At 36.2% G+C, this 22,033-nt stretch overlaps 1 protein-coding gene across 1 annotated transcript; it reads right to left on the bottom strand.

The window, feature by feature from the left end:
* Positions 1 to 461: 461 nt before the first annotated feature.
* Positions 462 to 17,787, bottom strand: LOC140153010 (transforming growth factor beta-2 proprotein-like). Its single transcript, XM_072175585.1, has 4 exons — positions 16,887 to 17,787; positions 10,114 to 10,404; positions 9,187 to 9,273; positions 462 to 6,967 (listed from the first exon to the last, which is right to left on the bottom strand). Exons 1-4 carry the CDS (start codon positions 17,332 to 17,334, stop codon positions 6,450 to 6,452), a joined length of 1,344 nt encoding a protein of 447 aa, XP_072031686.1. The 5' UTR covers positions 17,335 to 17,787; the 3' UTR covers positions 462 to 6,449.
* Positions 17,788 to 22,033: the final 4,246 nt, after the last annotated feature.

The following is a 22,033-nucleotide window of genomic DNA, read 5'->3' as shown; positions in this document are numbered from 1 at the left end:
TATCAAGGGGATTTTGGAAGGTTTCCGTGGTTTGCTGCGCGCGTGTGACTGTGAGTGAGCAAACGCGTGACGTTGACCCGTTTGTTTATTTTAGGCCTAGTTATTTCAGCCTAAATATCATTTGAAATTCTTGGCCTAAACAACTGTAAAAAGTGACCTAAGTGAGTTGTTCTCTGGCCTATAAAAATCTTCAAAGTTGTGTTTAGTATATTCAACATGAAAAGCCACAAACACTCCTTAGGTTCCCACCCCCCCCCCTCACACACACACCCCCACACCCCAGAAAAAATGCAACAGGACCATACGAACGCACAATTCGCTTTCTCAGATGTATATGATACCTCATTCCTCCCACACACACCTCACACCCCCCCCACCCCCACACGTGACATATCCGAAAACCCGAAACGATAATGCTTATCCTGACAAGAATATATTAAAGGCACTAGTTAAAACACTGGTTTTCATTGCAAATACAAATGGGTCTTTATTTTTCAACACATTATGACAACAAATCATACAAATGAAAATATTAACCTTAGTATAAATTTGATAAACTGTTTTGATAGCACTTATACAATAATTGGAGTATGCAAGATCGTGAACTTCAAAACGCCACTTGACTTCAAAAGACATGTCTTACCACTGTGGGTTACGCCTTACGACAAAGTTTCAGAAGAATGATAAGCGAAATTACGCCGTAAGACCTGAAGATGTTAAAACCTCAATAATAATATAGATGACGAGTGGCACAATAGCCTATATCTGAAGTGTATCTTAGTTGGCCAATAGGATAATGTTCGTGTTTATCAGGTATACCGCGCGTATATGCTGTTTTGTCTATAACGGCCACCCATACATCGGCGGTATGCCTACACTCTTTGTCAACAAGGATATTGGCTGTCCAGTATGAACCCTCAGTCAAGAGGAAAAGGTTCTTGAAAATTGAAAGAACTCCAATATGGGTGTTTTTTGGGGAGTCACAGAGCCTTTTCAGCGTATAGGTCATATACATGTATAGGACAACTAAAGAACCCATTTTTAGTTTCTCTTATTACTTTAAGCGTGTAGTCAGCAAATAGTCTGATCATAATCACGATTTAATGGGAAAGGTAAATTTTACTTCTACTTAGATGGGTGTCATGTCACAAGTGAAAAACCAGGCCCGTAAACTTGGGCACATTAATTATTCCCGATTCACGATTCTCATGATTTTGTTCTTGACCAAAATTTCGCCTATATTACAGGCCCATAACGATTTGAAGAAATAGTGACTTTGTAATTTTACATCAAAAATGACAGGCACATTCATGATCATCTTAACAATAAACTTAACAGAACTATGAGATATCCATCGCCGAAATTTCAACTCAATCATATGCCATACCACTATTCCATTAACAAGAATATCCTTTAAAAATGACATTCATCGGCCACTTAGAATTCAATTGTTGCGGATTTGAGGAACATCGTTTCATGGTGTGTTCGTTTTGCAACGTTGTAAAATGCGAATGCAAAATACATTATACGCATACAGAACAGGACGCAGAGCTCTTTCTTCAGTGAAATTCCAAAGATTCTTTTTTGAATATTTTAAACGATTACACTGCTGAAATTGTTCCTTAAAAAATACACAGCGCTGTTTACTATAATGTAACCTGGTATATGTTGTTTAAATATATACAAAGATACACAACTTTGGTAAAATTGACCTTACTTTTTTGAATGGTTACAAAATATGGTTGCTATAATAGTTAATAGTAAACATCGCTGTGTAAACTATATGTTTGAGGGTGATAAAATCTCATTTTTTTAGTCCACGTTTTTCTTTGGGATATTAAAGAATTGAACACAAGAAAATACACTGTACGTAAGTAAAGTAACATAATTGATACTGCATTGTTATTTGGCGAGATGTACAGACGTAAATTACGACTTTTATACATTTAATAGATTTGGTATTTGCATCATGCTTAAAATGTCACATGCATGGGTATAGTCAATGGCAAAAGTTATAATTCAATTGTAACAAATAAATACAACATATCAGAAATAAAAAATAAATAATAATATGATAAGATGTACTGAGATTCATTAAAATAACAACATTGATATCAATGCTCGTATCCCAGAAAGAGACGTCGTAAATGACATTGCCCCTATAGGGGCACTCAACACTCAACTGTCAATATTGAGGGTAATTTTTTGCGGTCCTCAATAACCCCTATTTTAATGAGTCGACCAAGATACCCCCTATTTCTTAACCACCGCCCAAAGAACCCATTATTTGCACCTCGTAGACCCCTTTTAAAACAAAATATACACCAATCGACCCCTTTTTGCACTAAATTTCCACAAATCTCCCTGAAAGACCCCCAATTTTGAACATTTGCCCGTAATAAAACACCTATATATTTTTCACACAAGCCCCCCCAATAAGATCCCCATGTTGAGTTGCAGCCGCACACATATGTGTCACTCTACTATTTGAGTGTCTCTCGCAGGGGTAGAATCTTCAATCCTCCCTTGTGATTCACAATGCATGGATGGGCATGTTCAACGCACGTGTTGCAACCCATCGTATGACCTCCGTCCCGTTTAGGTGCTGATACCTAAAATGGGCGATATACCTGAATGGTTCGCAACACATGAACTATCATTTCTTCACATTAGATGTGCAGGTCATGTGTCAAATTTGTAACATTTAACTCTCAAGACTTACAAACAAACAACACATAGATGGGAACATGTCTAATAGGAGCTAGTTTGTTTTAGGACTAATGACTAAAAGAACGCGGTTTTAATCTTTTACCTACATAGTACAAAGGTACGTGATTATTTTGTACAAAACCAAGAGTTTTCCTGTCAAATCACAAGCTGTTATTGGAAGTTCCAATTAACTCTCATATAAGATTGTTTTCGTACACATTACATTTCAGCAAACGAAACTGGACTCGCAATCCATAGGTCGCCGGTTCGAATCCCGCTTTGAACAGCCAAATTTTCTTTGCTCCATTCTTTATTCAAGATATCAACATCGTTGAGTTTCATTTAGCAATTCCAGTTAAGATCCATACGCTCCCGATATAGACATTTCCCACAAAAGGGTGTATATTTCAAATGGAGTCACCCACTCACGTCTCACCCAACCCCATTCGAAATCTTCACTCCCTGTGTGGAATGGAAAGGGCCATTGCAACTAAAACAACCAATTATTTTAATGCACCCCTATGGAAGACACGACCTTAATATTCCACACAAGGAGTGTGAATTTCAAATGGAGTCGATCACCCATTCAAGTAATTCCATTTTGAAATCTATCTCCCCTGTGTGGGAGATTAAAGTCATGTCTTCCATGAGTATGTGGATTTTTAACTGGAATAGCCCATAGAAAAGCTCACGAAAAATTTGATCAATTTCTTTGCTCGTGTAAATGTTAGAAAATTAAAAAATAGAGAAAAAATGTCCATCAATGAGGCTAATTTGGCTAATCCTAGAATTAATTTGGAACCTACTAATTTTTGTTGCGATGAATGAAGACAATAAGGCACTTAGTGCCAATATATTTCTATAGCTGCACACACATACACGTGATAAAATAACAATAATATTATGGTAACATCTGATCTATGTATACACCATTTCAACGATTTTATCATTGAATTTATTTTATACAAAAGTACATTTTATTACACTCTTATTCATAATGTTTAAAAATATTCCATACAACAAATGGTGGAGATCGCAATAAAAGCTTGAATTTTAAATTTCAATCGATCTGATCAATGAAGCAACATGGGTCATTGGGCTATTCCAGAAATAATTGGCACTCCAAGAACACGTCAGAATATCCTAGAATCCCCCTCCCCAGTAAATAAAAACACAACCTGGATTTTTTTCCAAATAATTTTCTAGTCTGGAAATGGAATAGCAATATTTAGAGTGTATATCAACCAAAGGGAAATACTAGTAGATATAGTAGTATGAAATTGTTTTTAAATCAACTGTAAATGCTGGATTATTAATTAAGTTCATTGCAACCCAGTGAACCCACTCTCCAAAACGAAAATGGGCAGTTAAAATCCATTTCCATGCATGCTTACGGAAGATATGGCCTAAATTAATCTTTCACACAGGGGTGTAGATTTCAAATGGAGTCACCCATTCGGGTACCTCCATTTGAAATTCACATTATATTCCATGTGTGGAAGATTTAAGCCCAGTCTTCCGTATGGGTTATTGGGATAGCCTCTATCCTATGGAATTGGCGACAAGACAAGCCGCCACATGGATATGAAGTGGAGCTTTTGAAACTGTAACTAGCTTTATATTCTAAATAAAGGGGAGGTTCTAAAATTATTCCTCATGACCATCAAGGGTTCTCTAAGGGGTGCTCAAGCAAGGAACCCCACAAAGCCTGAAGAACCATGAGAGACCCTTACGTTTCTCGAAAGAGGTTTTGTTTTGTTTTGGGTTTCTTTTTTTTTTCTTTTTTTTTCTTTTTTTTTTTTAATTTTCAAGAACGTTTTCAAGGGTTGCAAAAGTCAGGGTTCCATAGATCGGATGATAATAATTTATAACCCTTTTCAATTGAGTGAATTTGTCCAATATAAACTTTAAAATGAATAAAAAACTTAAGGGGTGGGGTATGAACGTTTGAACAGTATTTTGTGTGGGATAGGCATATCAGAGCACATCAGACATATCGAATTGCATTTTGAATACGAAGTATGTGATTCTGATTTCTGATATCAAATTTTTTTTTTTTTTGAAATTCGCGATATAATACACATTTTATGGCAAATGATTAAAAATTGATATTTTTGATATTTAATAGTCCTCGAAGTAAACTTTCTAACTCTAATAATATGCACTTAGAAGTTTTCACCAAAACAAAACAAAAATAACGATTTGGGGAAAAATTCACATCTTCAATACGAAAGGTCAAAATTGATTGTCGGCTTTTCATCCCAGCTACATATACACTTTTTAAAGTACATCTCATTAGATTTAGAAAGTTTACTTCGGGGACTGTTAAATATCAATAAAAATATCAAATTTTAATAATTTGTCATAAAATTTGTATTATATCACGAATTTAAAAAAAAATCTAAATTATTTAATATCAGAAGGACATTCCTCGTATTCAGAATTCAATTCGATATGCCTGATGAGCGCTCATGTCCCACAAAAATACGTTCATACCAGAGCCCTTGAGCATGCACCATGTTTAGTTTTCTTTGGTCTTAATTTCTTACATACAGACAGTTTAATGCCCACTAATACAAAAAGAACAGTCAAATTCTGCATAATACAATTCATGGACTGAAGATACAATATCTATACCCTTATTTGGTGCTCAGACTAAGGCCTGTTTCATACTTTTTATGCGACATCGAATATTCGATAGAATCATTCGTTATTCAATCTATTTCATGAATTATCTTTTATCAACGAATAGCTGGTAGAAATATCGATTTTAGGTCAGCAAACATTCGTTAGAAGATAAAATGACTAGAAATAGATTAAATAACGACTACTTGTTGTCTCGAATATTCGCTGACTAATTAAAGTATGAATAGGGCCTATAGTGTAAGTTGAGATACAGCATGATTACATGTATGCCTATATAGAGCATTGCCCCTCTGATTACAGACAAATACAGCATTGTTTTAATATCAAATCCAAATCATACAACTAGTGCTAATTCACTCAGTGATGCACAGGGAAATGGTAAGCCACGGTGTGCTTTGTGGTGTTTGAATTGGGCGCCTTTTTTTTAAAATCAATTTCTGTACACAGATACATGTAGCTTACGGAGGGGGTTATTTTTTCCCCGGGATGAAAATTCAAATACAAGTTAGCAGGAGCATTGTCAGGACCTCTCCCTTTTTTGTCAGTTGACGCTATGGAGCGCAGAGCGCTGCTGTAGTCTTAACAAGTCTACGCCATCTAGTTCAATCTGCTGCCAAGTACTTATATCACGCATCCCTTGGTTTTGAAGGAAAGCAATGTCAGGAACAGACAGTCGGGTTAAAATTGCCCCTGCTTAATTGGAGCCCTGCTTCTATGCGCACTTCCTTTGCTTGGAAAACGCAATGCTGTTTTATTTTACTTTAGTATCAGGGGCAAGTCTTACTGTTCCACGTTGATGCGCTGGGTTCTCTTTGAAAAGTGTCCTTCTTTTGGTTTACTTCACGTGTCTATACGATGACTTTTCTGTCAGCTTTTTCTGGTTTTGTATCAGCTGAGTCAATGACTGCCTGGTGGACTTGCTGATCTCTTTTCTTCGTCGTCGCGTGATCAAGAAGAGAATAAGACAAGCTACAATACGGTATGCGTACGAACCATCTGCATAATCCCAAATGGTCTCAATGTCGCGACACAACATTGCCGTTGGTTGATGGATGAAGCAAGTAAGAAATTCCAATAAATCCAATATGCTTGTGCTAACTACATCCACATGACGTTACAATCATATTTGAAAGTTGCCTTATTTTGGGGCTGCCATTTTCATAATAAAGAATATGTAGAGGTTTGAAAGACTTAGGCGAACAACACGGCGACGGTGAAGCGTCCGGATTTAGCGCCTTATAAATATGTAATAAAGATGAATGTTGCGTATCGGCGCCCCATACATACGGGCAGGACCCCGCACAATAATCAGGGTAGTACCCCTTGGGCTGTCGTATCCAGTCCCACCTTAAGTCTTTCCTAAAATTGACATAAAGTGCTCTAAGGCAACAATTTGGTTCACTGCCGTCTCTACACAATCCGGTCTCAGACGGAGCAGGTGTTGTCGCTGCTCGTCGCCGCCTATTGTGGCCGTTACTGACAGAGTTTTGTGACGAGTCGTCACCGACAGCCATTATCACTAGTCTGGGATATTGTTCCGTCATATAATGATCAGGCATTTCATTTTGATCCCCTCTATTATTTGGTACTGTTGGGATGTTTCCTTCACGATCTGTCAAATGTAAAAAGTTAACAAACATGAATACCTTAATTAATATTATACTGTATCATAAAATATACACAAAATAAGGGTACGGTGCTACCAGAACTCGACAGAATTAAGTTTGATTAAAAGAATTCACGATTCACTGAAAGACCAAATATGACGCACCGAAACTTATCAACAGTAACGATTCTTGTTTAAGGTTTTGAGGTTTTGTTTTTTTTCTTTCGTTGACGTCACAACAAAATGCCGAAAAGTGGCACGTTCCCAAGTTGAATGCCGAATTTGGGCAAACTAAATTTATAAGTAATTCGAAGCTCACAAAGTGACAGATTTCAAGGGAAATATAGTCTAAGATGTAAGCTTATCATAATGTTATCAGCGTAAAATTAAATGTATCGTCACCGTCGGAATGAACTTTGACGTTTTCGAATGCCGAAACTTGGCATAATAATGCCGAATTTGGGCAAGCTCAAACTTACAAGTAGTTTTTAGCTGTCAAAGTGATAAATGTCGTGACAAAATAGTTCAACGATATCATAACAAGTACAAGATTGTATCAATATAAGTCAACATTGAAATGAACATTGTCGAATGCCGAAATTGGGCATGGTGCCGAACTTGGGCGAACCAAAACTTTCAAGTAGTTTTAAGCTCTGAAAGTGATGGATTTTTAAAGAAACATAGTCTCAAATGTTACTATGTTACGTGGGAATGAACTCGATAGTCTCGGATGTACTGATAACATTTTAAAACTAATATAATAATTACATTAACATAAAACAACGTAGACATTAACTTGGACGTTGTCAAATGCCGAAATTTGGCATGATGCCGAAGTTGGGCAAACCAAAACTTACAAGAAGATTTACGCTCTCAAAGTGGTGCATTTCGATAGCAATGTAGTCTCAGATATGAGGTTAACCTATCAATGTAAAATGTAACGTATTCATCTACGACATCGTCCAAATGAACTTGGACGTGGTCGAGTGCCGAAATTTGCATAATGCCGAATTTGGGCAAACCGAAATTTAGACGCATTTAAGCTCTCACAAAGTGACGTGTTTTGAGACACAATAATTAGTCTCAGATATACAATGTATAATGCCGATATTTGAGCAAATAAAAGAAGTTCTCCAAACGATGGATGTCGATAAAAATATAGTGGATGTTGCCGAAACTTACAAATAGTTTTAAGTGATGGATTTCGTGACAAAATAATTAGTCTCAGATGTAAACGACAACATAAAGAAAGTAAAAAATAATTATATCAATATAGGACAACGTTGAATGAACATGAACCTCGACGTTGTCGAATGCCGAAATTTGGCACGATGCCGAATTTGGGCAAACCAATCTTATAAGTAGTGTTAGGCCCTCAAAGTGATGGATTGCGAGAGAAATGCAGTCTCAGATGTAAGGTTATCAATGTAACATTAAAAATGTGTCGTCATCGTCGGAATGAACTTGCACGTTGCCGAATGCCGAAATTGAGCATAAAGCCAACTTTGGGCAAACTGAAACTTACAAGAAGTTTTACGCTCTCAAAATAGTGTATTTCGATAGCAATATAGTCTCAGATGTGAGGTTAATGTATAACACTGTACAATGTAAACGTATTAATCAACGACAACATCCAAATGAACTTCGACGTGGTCGAGTGCCGAAATTTGGCATAATGCCCATAATGCCGAATTTGGGCAAACCAAAATTAGCAGTTTTTAGCTCTTAAAGTGGTAGATTTTTTTATCACTTACACCTGAGACTAATCAGTCTCAGGTGTAAGCGATAACATAACGAAGTAAAAATAATTGTATCATCATCGGACAACGTTGAAATGAACTTAGACGTTTTCGGTTGACGAAATTTGGCATGATGCCGAATTTTGGTAAACCGAAACTTAAAAGTAGATAATAGCTCTCAAACTGCCGGATTTCAATAGATTATATTTTCACATGTAACGTTAACATTTACAACGTTAAATGAAATATATCAACATAAGACAACGTCGGAATGAATTTTCATGTTGTCGAATGCCGAAATTGAGCACATCAATGGGTTGCAGACAGGTAGGTATAAAACTACACAGTTTTACTTCTTGTATAGTATAGATACAATAATAATATAATTGTGTGTGTAAAATATGGGATATTAATGTAATTTATCCCATGCTTTGACCATGTTGACTGAAGGTCTGTTTGCAATAAATACTTTTATAAGACGCTCACCTGCAAATAAAATATGAAGTCTATCGGAGTCCGGATCATCGGGGTGATTAGGACAATCTAGACTCAACTCAAATCCGAGATTAGAACCTACAGGCAAAAGATAAAAACATTGAGGATTAATTTGGTTTGGTTTTTTACACGTTTTGTTAGTTTGTTCGTTTCGTTTCCCAGTGCATTTCAAAGTTCATGCTACCTTGGCGCACCGTGTGTCACCGCAGTCGATACTCGGGAATTCCCTTTTTCATCTCAGGTAACGTCATACACCAGTTCTTAGACACGGTTGGGCGTATTTCCTTTGACCTTATACATATGTTTCAAGACAGCAGTATAAAAGTCCGATTAGTAGAGACAGACAATATTGTATTTCCTTGAGATCTGATGAATCATGGTATAGATAACATTCTGTGATTTGTACTTTTGAAAGTCTCCTTTGTGCGTCAGTGAAAATTCAAGAATAATTTGATAAAACAAACCCTGACGATGTTTAACAGTACTTCATCATATGATCTGTCTCTGTTTCCGTTATTTTTTTGAAGATTTTTATCAACATTTTGTCAACACTTGTAATCGCATATCATGTAACAACAAATCTAGTAAATTATCTCGTACGACTACATTTACAAGTCGAGCAGACAATGTATTGTGCGGAGAGCTTTTGTAAACCGGAGTCACTCGAGACCAACTGAAAACACACTGCTTCAAGTATGGCATGCAAAATGGCCGGGGCCAATTTCAGCTTAAAAGTAGCTTTTATAGGCCTACATGTATATACAAGATACTTAACTGGGAGCTATTTCATGATATAAACCGGTGAACCGGTGGGAAAATAGAACTTAAAACTTGCTTATTTTCCCCCTTGCTTTGAAGCATAGGGATCGACCGGAAGGATCAATACAGGCAATCAGATTTGAGACATGACATTCATACCTGGACTTGCTATCCATTCCCGTATGGTTTCCGTTATATCAAATGTAACCCATCCTTCATCTGCCGTATTCACTGTTTTACTATAAAGATGTTTTCTTCTAGGTTCATGTTGTGTTGGTATCAATTGATAAATAGAAAATCTTTGTTCTGTCCTCTTTCTCTTGTTAGTCACTTGATAAAGTTTTAATTCAGCCTCGGTGAGCTCTTCTGACCCTGTGTCTGTTCGATAGTTCGTGAGGTGAAAACGATAAAACTTCGATATAAGGCGTTTTCTGTTCCTGTACGTAACATCTGCAAAATAAGACGAAAGAATGCCATTGTAATAAACATGCTTACTAATAACTTTTAACTAATACTTTTGATCTTTGTTGTTTGACGGATATGTTTCTAAATTATAAATGAAATATTTCAACCATCCGTGTTAAAATTAGAAACTTTTTTAAAAACCTCTGTATCATGTGTATTGATATACATTTATGTACTGCCTCGAGCTTAGTATTATGACATCGATATGTTTCATATAAATGGAAAGAAAGTAGGCCCTACTTGTATAATCTAGCCTAAAATTAATCTAGGCACTGCATGAAATATTATGTCAATTTTAAAATTACGGTATGGTCAGGAAATACCCATAAGTTTGTCGACATCAAGAGAATTCGGATGTATAAAAGTGTATGCGAGAAAAAAAAAGCTCTCAAAAGCCTGCAATTTATCCCAATTTATTTATCCCCCTGTGTTTGAGACAGTCGTATGTACTTTTGTGGTTCAGAGAGAAGGCCAATTTGTATATTTACGCCATGAATACGTCTCTGTTAGTTGTCTCCGTTGATTTAATGATTAGGCCTATGTATTATAATAATACATTCATTCCCTGAGATCAGATCATTAGGCATGATTGATACTTTTTATACGCCGGATACCATGCAACCAGCAATATTAATTCTGATTCAATTCATCTTTTACGTCTTAACATTATTTAATGTGGAATATCTGTTGGAAATAATTATTAGATAGTTATATCGAATATACGACGTCGAATAGAAGTATGAATAGGGCCTTATATTAATGTACAACACATATACACTTACACAAGCAGGGATCACAAGTGATTGGCTAAATCAAGAAATCTAACAAAATCATCCAAAATCAGATTTGTGCATTTTTGTAAGGAGTTCGGGAGAATGTGTGTGCTAACTGCTAACCCTTAAAGTGAAAAGATGTCATGTTTTGTTGAATGTTTGGTGAGTTATTTGAATGGAGCTTATATAAATTACCAACACGTTTTTTTCGTGCTTTTCAGCTTTATACCATTGCAATCGTATGCAAGACAAGTTATATTTAGTTTGCATTGTAGAAAAAGAGTTTGGGCTCATTGGTGTCAATTTCGCTGAAGAGTATTGAAAGTTCAGCGGAAAAAAAAAAATGTTTTAAAATTGTTAATGAATAAACATGTAGAACATCACAAACACCCGATCTGAGGGAAGTTCAGTCAATCTGGGCCACTTGACGGAAACCAGCGTAACAATTACGACTCTCGGGGTTTTGAACTCCTTTGCGATGAGTTCCTTCCTTCCCAAATTCATCATTCATTAATCATGTTAATAAAAGTCTGCTTGTAGTGATTCACATCATTGTGCAAAACACCCGGGAGAAATTCCCGGAGAAATTAAGGATGAAATTAACCGATTCAAAACATGATGAAATCACGTGACATCTGAACCTGCATTTGACCCCAGGCTAGCAGACGTCTCGACGAGCAATGAAATCAGCACATTTTTTGTCAACATGATGGTTCTCATCATTATTATTCATTTTGGCCTATTTATCTATATCTTGTCAATCGATATCAGTACTACATAGGGGCTATACTTTTTCTTCTAGACGAAACCATGTGTAGCACGGAAGTAGGCCTATAGGATCTACAAAAACTTTTAAAAATACTATTGTATTTTGCCTTTCACAAAGCAACAGTTGAGCAACAGGTTGCGCAAAATTAATTAATTTTTGCTAATTTTAATTGGCATAAAAGCATATCATTTCGGTGTGACTGTGCGTTGGTGATGTTGGGTTTTCTTAATGGGAAAATGTTGTAATTGCATCAGGGCCGGATTCAATTTTTGGGGGCCCTGGGCCAGGCCATATTTTGGAGGGCCCCAAACTCGCCATCAGGAAGGCATGTGCGCTTAATGCTCAATTAGCCCACGTTTTGGTTTAGGTATAAGATCGACAGTGGCGGCGGGAGTATTACAATTTAGAGGGAAACAAGCATTGCTTTTACTAGGACATTTGGGCGCAAAAAAAAATCGACTGCAGACTATTTTGGCCCAAAATAAAGCTGAATTTTGCTACATAACGAACCAGTGCGCGCGAACCGCGCAAAATTGTGCAATTTTACCCTATTTGGGCTCAAAATATGGTGCTTTTCGGGCAAAAAGAGGAAGATGCAGGGCAATTTTGGCCCTGTGCTCTAATGGTAAATCCGGCCCTGAATTGCATTATAAAAGAGAAGATCAAATGTAGGCCTACTGAGCTGACAAAGCATAGTGGTCAGTTAGAATATTAACTTAAATCATTTTGAGTTTTGACGTAGGCATACATCTTCAACTCCTGGAAAGGACATCATGCATTGCATTCAATAATATAATTCAAAATTTGTCCGTAAAAAGGACGACACTAAATATAATATTCAATGCTAATATGAAACCCACCATTTGATGCACTCAGCAATATTTTTGTCCCGGATTTTTGTATTCGGAGAAAGTTACGTGCTGGCACTGTCTGCAGGTCTTTATTAGGTTTGGCCATTTTTGGATTCAGTACAAACATGTTTTGTCAAGCTGTTATTTACCGTCTGCTAACATTATAAATGTAGGCCACATCGTGGAAATTAAGGTTTTTGTGCCACATTTTTGGACAAAGCGTCGTTCTATAGGCTTCAAACACATTCTAGGCCTAATCTTTTCATTTTACCCGATTGTCATTTCTCAAAAGTGACGTGAGTAATATTTGGGTTAAACCGTTGTTTAATAGTACGGTTTTATATAGGCCTACCATACCAATTTTACCAAGGATCTCATAAAATTATGCTCACCTACCAAGGCATAGTTCCTTAAACACAATATCCTTGTACACCCATCAAATGACCTTTGATCTTTGAATGTATTGGAGACAGAAACTATTCTCCACAACTTGAGGTCAAATTTTGTGTAAAGATATAGAGGTTATTGAACTATTATGCCAACCATCAAGATTTGGATACGAGACCATTTTGGTCCATAATGTGTATTTCGGTTCCCTGTTCTAAAATTGCAGATTTACCTGCTACAGCATGCAGCAATGAAGCACAACAATTCGGTCGTATATGAAAATCACGATCGGATTTATCTTTTCATCTGGGAGAGACTATAATTTAGGAGCCCCTGGCTATTCACAAACATGTGTTACTCCTCCTCCATTCCTGTACCTGTATTTTATATCAATTGATCATTCACCAGTGCTTCATTAAATTTTCACACTTTCCTTTTTTTAATCATTTGTTGTTTGTATCGTTTTATCTTCCCTGCACGGGATCTTGGGACCTCAGGCCCGACCTGATCATGTGTTATATCCAGCCCTGTTCATCAGAATCACTTTAACATCTTTGAGAAGGACGTCATATCTCATATCATAAAATATGGAATGCAGTCGGGAATGCAGTACATTGTACATCAAACGTTGACCTAATTGGTGGAAAGTTTTATCACGTGATTTTTTACATTATTTTTCGGAAACAATTAGTTGGTGAAGATCGCGTGCACATTTGAAATTGTTTGTTTTGAAAGTCAACTGGCATAGCAATGTGAATACAGATAAACCCCGAGGAAAAGTTTAGGTTTTCTCGCGGGAACAAACGTCTGGCGGCCGTGCCGAGTTTGACATAATGAGTTCACCAGAATATAAACGGGATCATGAGGTACGGGACAGATATTGAACAGCTGAAAATAATGAACAAGTTCAATACCAATCCGCTCGTATGGGCCTAATCGCGGGCCCACAACAGGTATGAATGTAAACGTGACCTCTATGTTAACCCATACAACTTTGTTCAACATGTATGAAAGTACAACGCAAATATTTAACCATCAAACATCTCAACTCACAATTTGGGCTCAAAAGTTGACTCCCGGTCAAAAGCAGATCAGAGCAAAACTATGATGTAGGCCTTTAAAAACTAAATTAAACAGATAGAAAAATACCCTTTTGACTTTTTATATGTTAACATGTAGGCCACTTTAACAGGTTTTACCTAAGTTAGTATGAATAAAAAATAATAATTGCAACTTGCATAATACTATATATGCATGGTGTACCGTATAACCTTAAAGTCATAATGTACGATTTCAGTCAATTTTATCTCTTCTTTATTTATTTTTATTTGTTGCCAAAGATTATGAAATAAGCTACAACTTCAAGTGTCAGGAAGGGTTTCTGGTCATGTGGTTTTAAAGCCGATCGTAGGGATATGGGACATAGTTTACTTCGATCGAAAATATAAAAAATGCACATTTTTAATAATTTGCCATAATCGCGAATTAAAAAACCAGAAAGGACATTCCTCGTATTCAGAATGCCATTACTCTCACTCTGGTCCAACAAAAATACTGTGCAAAAACGTCGTTATATTAAAGGTAAATACAAATTTGACAGTATTTCTGCTAAACGAACTATTAAATATGCAAGAATTTTTTTCAGCACGGAATAAGAAAGGTTTTTTTTTTAGAAAAGTGGATCGCGAAATGCTCCTTTAGGCCTAAGAGAGAAAAGTGAGCGACAACGATAAAACAATTCACTGATGCATGTGCACATAGCAAAATTTCGTCACTTCTGAAATACGGTAAACTTTTAAGGACATTATTCGTCCCGAGGCTTTTGAGATAAACACGATACAATCGTGATTATAAAACCATGACACTTCCATGATAACGTTAATGTTCAAATGCCGCCGGATGCTAATTTTCGCTTAAAGGTCAATGTTACCTATTTTAATTTCTCTAATCGATTGCACAGAAATTACTGACGTGTTGTACAAAGCAAACAGTCATAATGAAAGGAGTCTCTTGTCGGCAGAATCTATTTGATTGATTTGTAACTTTTTCATTTTAATGCAACAAAAAACAAAGTAGGCCTAACCAAAATGCAAATCCAAATTTTAAACGCCACTTAATTGACATTAGAAGTACATATCCATAGTAATTATGTAGGTCTATGTTAATCAAATTAAATACATAATTTGAGTGTTTTGAGGACTATCATTCGATAGGACTGATCACATGCAGGCAGAAGACCCTTTGGTATTTCAGACACGAATACCAGACAGGACAACTTTACTCCACTCACTCACTCGTCAATCGTAATGGTATAGTATAGTAATTTACTTACTATTCCAGTGATAAAACCTTGCTCTAGTTTCCTCCAACAGCTTTTCAATTTCTATCGGACGATCAGATATTTTAAAGCACATGGTTGCAAAGCCATTGGAAAAAGGTTGGTTATGGTGTATCGCAAGGAACGGGTCTCATTATACCGTTTCATTTTAAAGCAGTTTCAAGCTGCAGGCCTAATTATTTGTTAATTACTTTGTATTTATGATATTGGTATTTAGTTTTTTCCTGGAAGACTTGAGTATTACAATTTACAAATGGTACCGTAACCATGGTAACCGTACGTGGTAATATAGGGGAACCATACATAGCATTTGGCAAATATCAACAGAAGATGTCAAAACAAGGCCTAGAAACTACAACTTCAGTGTATTCAAAATGAGTGAACATGTATTTACCCCAAAACAGGATGATCTGTACATGTACATGTAGCATAGTGGCAGTCCCATATGATTTAGTAGTTTCTGGCCCTTTTGCCCTATATTGTTATGATGATCAACCAAGTCGTGGGAATAAGATCAACGAATTATCTGTCTGTGCCAAAGATGGTTTCAAGTGTTTTTCAGGGATATAGCGAGAAGATGGTATCTTAAAGTGTGTGAAATACTAATATGATTTTGGTGTGATTTTGTTTGTCAACGGAAGTAGTTGACCGACTTGTTCACCTCCAGAGTAAATTTCCCGTAAAGGTGTTTGCTACATGCATGTTGAGTCGCAAGTTCATTCATTGCATTGGCTACACGTTTTAATGTAATCAACCATTTTAATTAGATTGGTATCAAAAATTGAAAGAATGAAAATAAAATAAAAACGAAAGATATATGAATGTAATTCACACCTCTTGACATTTACTGGTTGTTATAACTAGTTATATCTTGTCGCGGCAAGTTTTTCAATATATTCTTCACAACATGTGCCTTCATTCTGCAGGACATGCTGAATATAATTTAAAATGTTACTATTGTCAATGTAACTCTTTTGATGTCTTGTTCATGTGCACATGTCCCCCGGTATGGCCAGCTTATGAACATACCAGATGGCATAATATCTAAAACACGAGCAGGGTCCATGAGTCCATGTCATGTCATGATGCATGGGAGTCCGTGAAACCGTTAACAATATCCCGTTACATTTGGTTAAATGTAGTGCAGGGAAAAAAACCACCCGATAACTCATTCTCATGTTCGATTGTTTCACTTTCATGACTTTGTCAATAATTTTGAAACACCCTGTATTTTAATGCAATGATTACAACCCCAAATTTTGCCTCTTTCTCTCCCCATCTCGTGGGGTTCACAGAGTCACACAGGTCATATGACTGTAGACTCCATCAATTCAATTCACTATACCTACCTGGCCCACGCCAATCTGGTTGTGTGTGGTACAAAATAGGCACTTTGGCGAAAAAGTCAGCAGTCCTCTGAGCTTCACAAGCTGTATTTTGTTCAATATATTTTTGTTCCAAAAGTCGTACTGTATCATTAAAAACCTCTATTACATCCCTCGGTACTTCGTCGGGGCCTTCGTCTGGTGGTGGAGCAGTTAGACCAAGTTTGCTCAAAATTTGCCCCTTGATTGCGGCAATGCGCCGCTTTTCGTACTGTTGAAAATCTAATTTGCACTGGTTTCCCAAAGTGATTTGTAAGACAGTTGAATCCAATAAAAAATATATGAACAATATGTGTAAAAATGGTAACATCCGTTTAGACATGATAAAACTGTACGTATATGACGTTGACGACGACGATGGCGACGACGACGACAAAGACGAAGAAAACAGTCGTGGCATCTTTGGGATCATTGCACGCAAGTACTGAACTCCAAACAAGAAAACAGATGAACTGTTTTCTTGTTTCTTTGGTTTTCGGCTGGCTCCTTAGAGCAGTAACTCTTTGCAGTATAATAATGACAACAGCTCAGCTTATAATATATTATTCCAATTTGGGTGTTGGCTGGTTGGCATCCATTCATTCAGTAAGATGATAAACTAGCTTTCTTGCAGGTATAAGTTATCTTCACAGTCGGGTTACACATGTTGTCTGCAGTTAATCCTGAACGGTGAATGCTGTTAGTAAACTACGGAGCACTATATAGCTTGATGGTATCCAGTCGCCACTAAGCTCGCCCCATCAGTGCTTTCGTGCGCCTGCCCTCTGGGTTAATTTGATACGACGAGCGGAAAGGCTGATCGTCGTGTGGCGGGGGCGTAAATGGTCTACCGTTTCCTGTGGTAGAAAGTCTTGGCTGAAAGGTGAAGACTAAAATAGATACTGGGAAATTCTCCAAGAATGTATGAGTATACACGCATAGCATGTCAGCTTATTTATGTATGCCTATGCTTTCTATGGTTATTATATAGGCCTATTTGGCAGTAAACTTAGCCAATCAAGCCCAAAATGCTCCTGGTAACGTGGAGACTGCAGGGAGAGGCCATTCGAAGTTCATATCAGATATTACTCAGCCCGAATTATCAGCCTGAAGGGGTTACAACTTTACATGACAAAGTTATGAATACATTAATGTAATTAACATACTAGCAACGACCTATAACCACACGATAACTATTTAGAAGATATTTGACTACCTATACACACCACCACAAGCTGGTATAATGAATTCCTCTGACATTTCTCATCATTTAATTTCGAAGGTGGATCTGAAGCGCCTAATTTTGTGTGGCTTGAAATCTATTATTAGCTATTTATTATCTATTTAACGCTCGTGAATAACCATTTGTCATTGTTTTCTAATTAATTGATCCCGATTTCTTATCATAAAACTATCCGATGGGATTTATAAATTGATTATTGAGTCTACCCACCCACCTAACAGTATATCACTCTATACCAGTGAATCATGACACCCCCAAGCGATCAGAATGAACGAGTCGACAAACTTTCCAAACTTTTTAGAGGGCGCTATAACAGTCACTCACACGTGTCAGGCGTGTGAAGATATGACATTTTCTTCATGTTGCGCTAGAAACACAATTTGTTGCATGTTTGGTGTTTTTAAACACCAAACATAAACATTTTATTAAAATAACTTAAATCTAGAAATTCGGGGTTTTTTTTCAAATATTTGACTTCACGTAACTGGTCATGAATAAAACCACAAGGCTCTTATTTATAACTGTCTGGCTGAGGAGACTGCTCGAATAGGATTCAACTCCAACACACTTAAGGGATCTAAAATGAGCGTTTATTGCGTTTCGACAGTATTTTTTGTGGGACATGAGAGCACCTCAGACCTATCGAATTGTATTCTGAATACGAAGCATGTCTTTCTGATATCAAATAATTTTCATTTTTGAAAATCACAATATAATACAAATTTTATGACAAATTATAAAAATTTGATATTTTTCAAATTTTGATATATAACAGTCCTCGAAGTAATTATATAAATCTGATGACATATTCTTAAAGTGTATGTAGCAGGGAGGAAAAGCCGACGGTCAATTGAAAATTTTGACCTTTCATATTGAAGATATGGATTTTTTTCCCAAAAAGACCTAATTTTTTTTTATGGTGTTTTGGGAAAAAATCCATATCTTCAATACGAAAAGTCAAAATTTTCAATTGATCGTCGGCTTTTCATCCCACCTACATACACTTTAAGTATAAATCATCAGATTTATAAAGTTTACTTCAAGTACTGTTAAATATCAAAATATCAATTTTAATGATTTGCCATAAAATTTGTATTAAATTGCGAATTTCAAAAATCAAAATTATTTGATATCAGAATGACATTCTTCGTATTCAGAATGCAATTCGATATGTCTGATGTGCTCTAATGTCCCACAATAAATACTGTCCAAACGTTCATACCCCAGCCCTTAAGGGAACTGGAATGAGCGTTTTGAGCGTTTCGACAGCATTTTGTGGGACATGAGAGCACATCAGACCTATCGAATTGCATTCTGAATACAAAGAATGTCTTTCTGATATCAAATAATTTTCATTTTATGAAATTCACGATATAATACAAATTTGATGACAAATGATTAAAATTTGATATTTTTTCACATTTTGGAGATATAACAGTCCTCGAAGTAAATTTTATAAATTTAATGATATACCGGTAGTCTTAAAGTGTATGTAGGTGGGATGAAAAGCCGACGATCAATTGAAAATTTTGACCATTCATATTGAAGATATGGATTTTTTTTCCCCAAAAGACCTCATTTTTTTTTGATGTTTTGGGAAAAAATCCATATCTTCAATACGAAAGGTCAAAATTTTCAATTGATCATCGGCTTTTCATCCCACCTACATACATTTTAGGTAGAAATCATCCGATTTATAAAGTATACTTCCAGTACTGTTAAATATCAAAAATATCAATTTTTAATGATTTGCCATAAAAATTAAAATGTGTATTACATTGCGAATTTCAAAAAATCAAAATTATTTGATATCAGAAGGCCATTCTTCGTATTCAGAATGCAATTCGATATGTCTGATGTGCTCTAATGTCCCACAATAAATACTGTCCAAACGTTCATACCCCTTCCCTCCGAGTTTTAAAAAGACTTGAATACAATTGAAATCGACAATGTATTCAGTTTGAAAATTTAACGATGATCATAAGAAGTGTTTCGGTTATCTTATGATCAGAATAATTGAAGACATTGGTGCAGGAAGTCCTCAAGTAGTTTTAGGCAAATTAAGTGTTGCTTAAGGCGGGTCGAAGGGAGTATGACCTAGTGGTGTTTGCACTCAAATATTGAGGCAAAATAAAGCTGACACACAGGCAGGGGGTAAAGCAATTTTCAAGGGGCATAGTTTGACGAAAATGGTCCAAAATATCACAGTAGCCAGCTTTCCACGCACATTGGGCAGAGGCAAGATATCACACGGGGAGGCATCTTTCTCTGGCTACTCACTTTTGTCACATCACTTCTGTTGACATAACCCGTGTAAATTTTCTCCAAGTCAGGCAATTTTAAATGAATGTCATTATCATATTGGAAAATAATCAAATTAACAAAAAAAAGTAAAAAAAAAAAAATCAAATTCAGTAAAATTTAAAGGTACATCTTCCTGTACTTATCTTCATTTGTGTTCAGTTAGCACTAGCGAACAATAATAATGCAATTCAACACTTGTCACTTTTTGTTTAATATTTTATTATTTGATTGCAATTTATAAAAAAAAATGCTCCCAAGTGTGCTATTTAGCTTTTATGAAATGAAAGTGCTGTTCTTTCAAAGCATTGGTCAAAATGCTGTGAAAGGGTACAAAAAACTTCATTATTTAATACAAGCAATGTGTACTTGAGAATGGATTATAAAAAGTAGAAATCATGACATGAATGCTGGTTCTATCATTATTTCAAGTCATTGTCTTGTGTATTTCAATCACTTTTAAGAACACTTTCAACTATAAAGGATTCTTCAGTAGCTTGACTGCAAAATATGCCTATGTCAAAGGTGAAATGGCAGGGGCAGCTCCAAATAATACCAGGACAAAATTGACCGCAGAATGTTTGCTGTTCATCTAACTTTGGTCTTGATTAGGCCAAAATGGACCTCATTTGATCCATTTTATTTTTTTAAAGTGCAAATTTGTGCACACTTTTGTCCAAGTAATGCTTACCAGCAGAACACATTTCTACAGTCATATCATGATTATCATTGTGTAAAATATTGCATACCTCACCATTTTAAACACTCACTAGAAATGGTCAAATATATCAGATCTGGACATGCAGTTCTGACACAAGGAATAATATGTACCAAAAATGTAGAGTAATTACCTGAAGTTATCTAATATTCCAATGCAAGAATCTATGACCCATTTAATTAGTAATTTGCCAGTCTCAAATAAATTTCACATGCATTGTGTGCTCACCATATCATTATATTGTAAATTGTACTATTGTGAGGTGCTATAATTATTGATTTTGTGAAAAGTAACATCTTGGAAGATATCCAGCTACTGAAATTCGAACAGTCAGAAAGACCCAGCATTCCTTGTCAAAATCCTTGGATCTCATACAGCCTTTATGAAAATATTTACATTCCTTTTTGTACACTCAGAGGGCTTTCCATATGAAGCAACTGGCTCACTTTCATCTCAACTGTTCTGGATGTCAAGCTCCATATCAAATCAAAAAACAATCCAAAACATGCACTTGCACATGTAAGCTTTTTATCTTACTGAAGATATGATTTGGCTCATGTAAAGTTGATGTTGATCCCTGTTTGAATTCTTATATTTCATCTATACTTTGATCAGTATCAAACAGGCCTTGACCCACTCAATTACCAACAGGTAAGCATTGTGTAACATAAAAACTGACTAATTCCAGCCAATGGCAAGGTACTTCAACACTGCCCGAATGCTCTTCCTGATTATTGCTTAATAAGAACTAGGAAATGCAGCTTGTTCGGTGCCAATGTGATAATGATGTGATTCAATTAGCCAATCAGAACCCCACTTCTGTGTTAACAGCACCAAATCGGCAGAGTGCTGAAGGACCTTGCTGAATAG

Source organism: Amphiura filiformis, chromosome 5, assembly GCF_039555335.1.
Source record: "Amphiura filiformis chromosome 5, Afil_fr2py, whole genome shotgun sequence".
NCBI classification, from domain to species: Eukaryota; Metazoa; Echinodermata; class Ophiuroidea; order Amphilepidida; family Amphiuridae; genus Amphiura; species Amphiura filiformis.
This window is presented reverse-complemented; position numbering and strand designations above follow the sequence as displayed.

Coding starts and splice junctions, on each gene's coding strand:
- LOC140153010 (XM_072175585.1), bottom strand. CDS start 17,334: ATGATCCCAAAGATGCCACGACTGTTTTCTTCGTCTTTGTCGTCGTCG. Junction 9,274..10,113: donor GGAATGGATAGCAAGTCCAG/GTATGAATGTCA, acceptor TTTTGCCTGTAG/GTTCTAATCTCGGATTTGAG. Junction 6,968..9,186: donor ACTTCATATTTTATTTGCAG/GTGAGCGTCTTA, acceptor TACATTTGACAG/ATCGTGAAGGAAACATCCCA.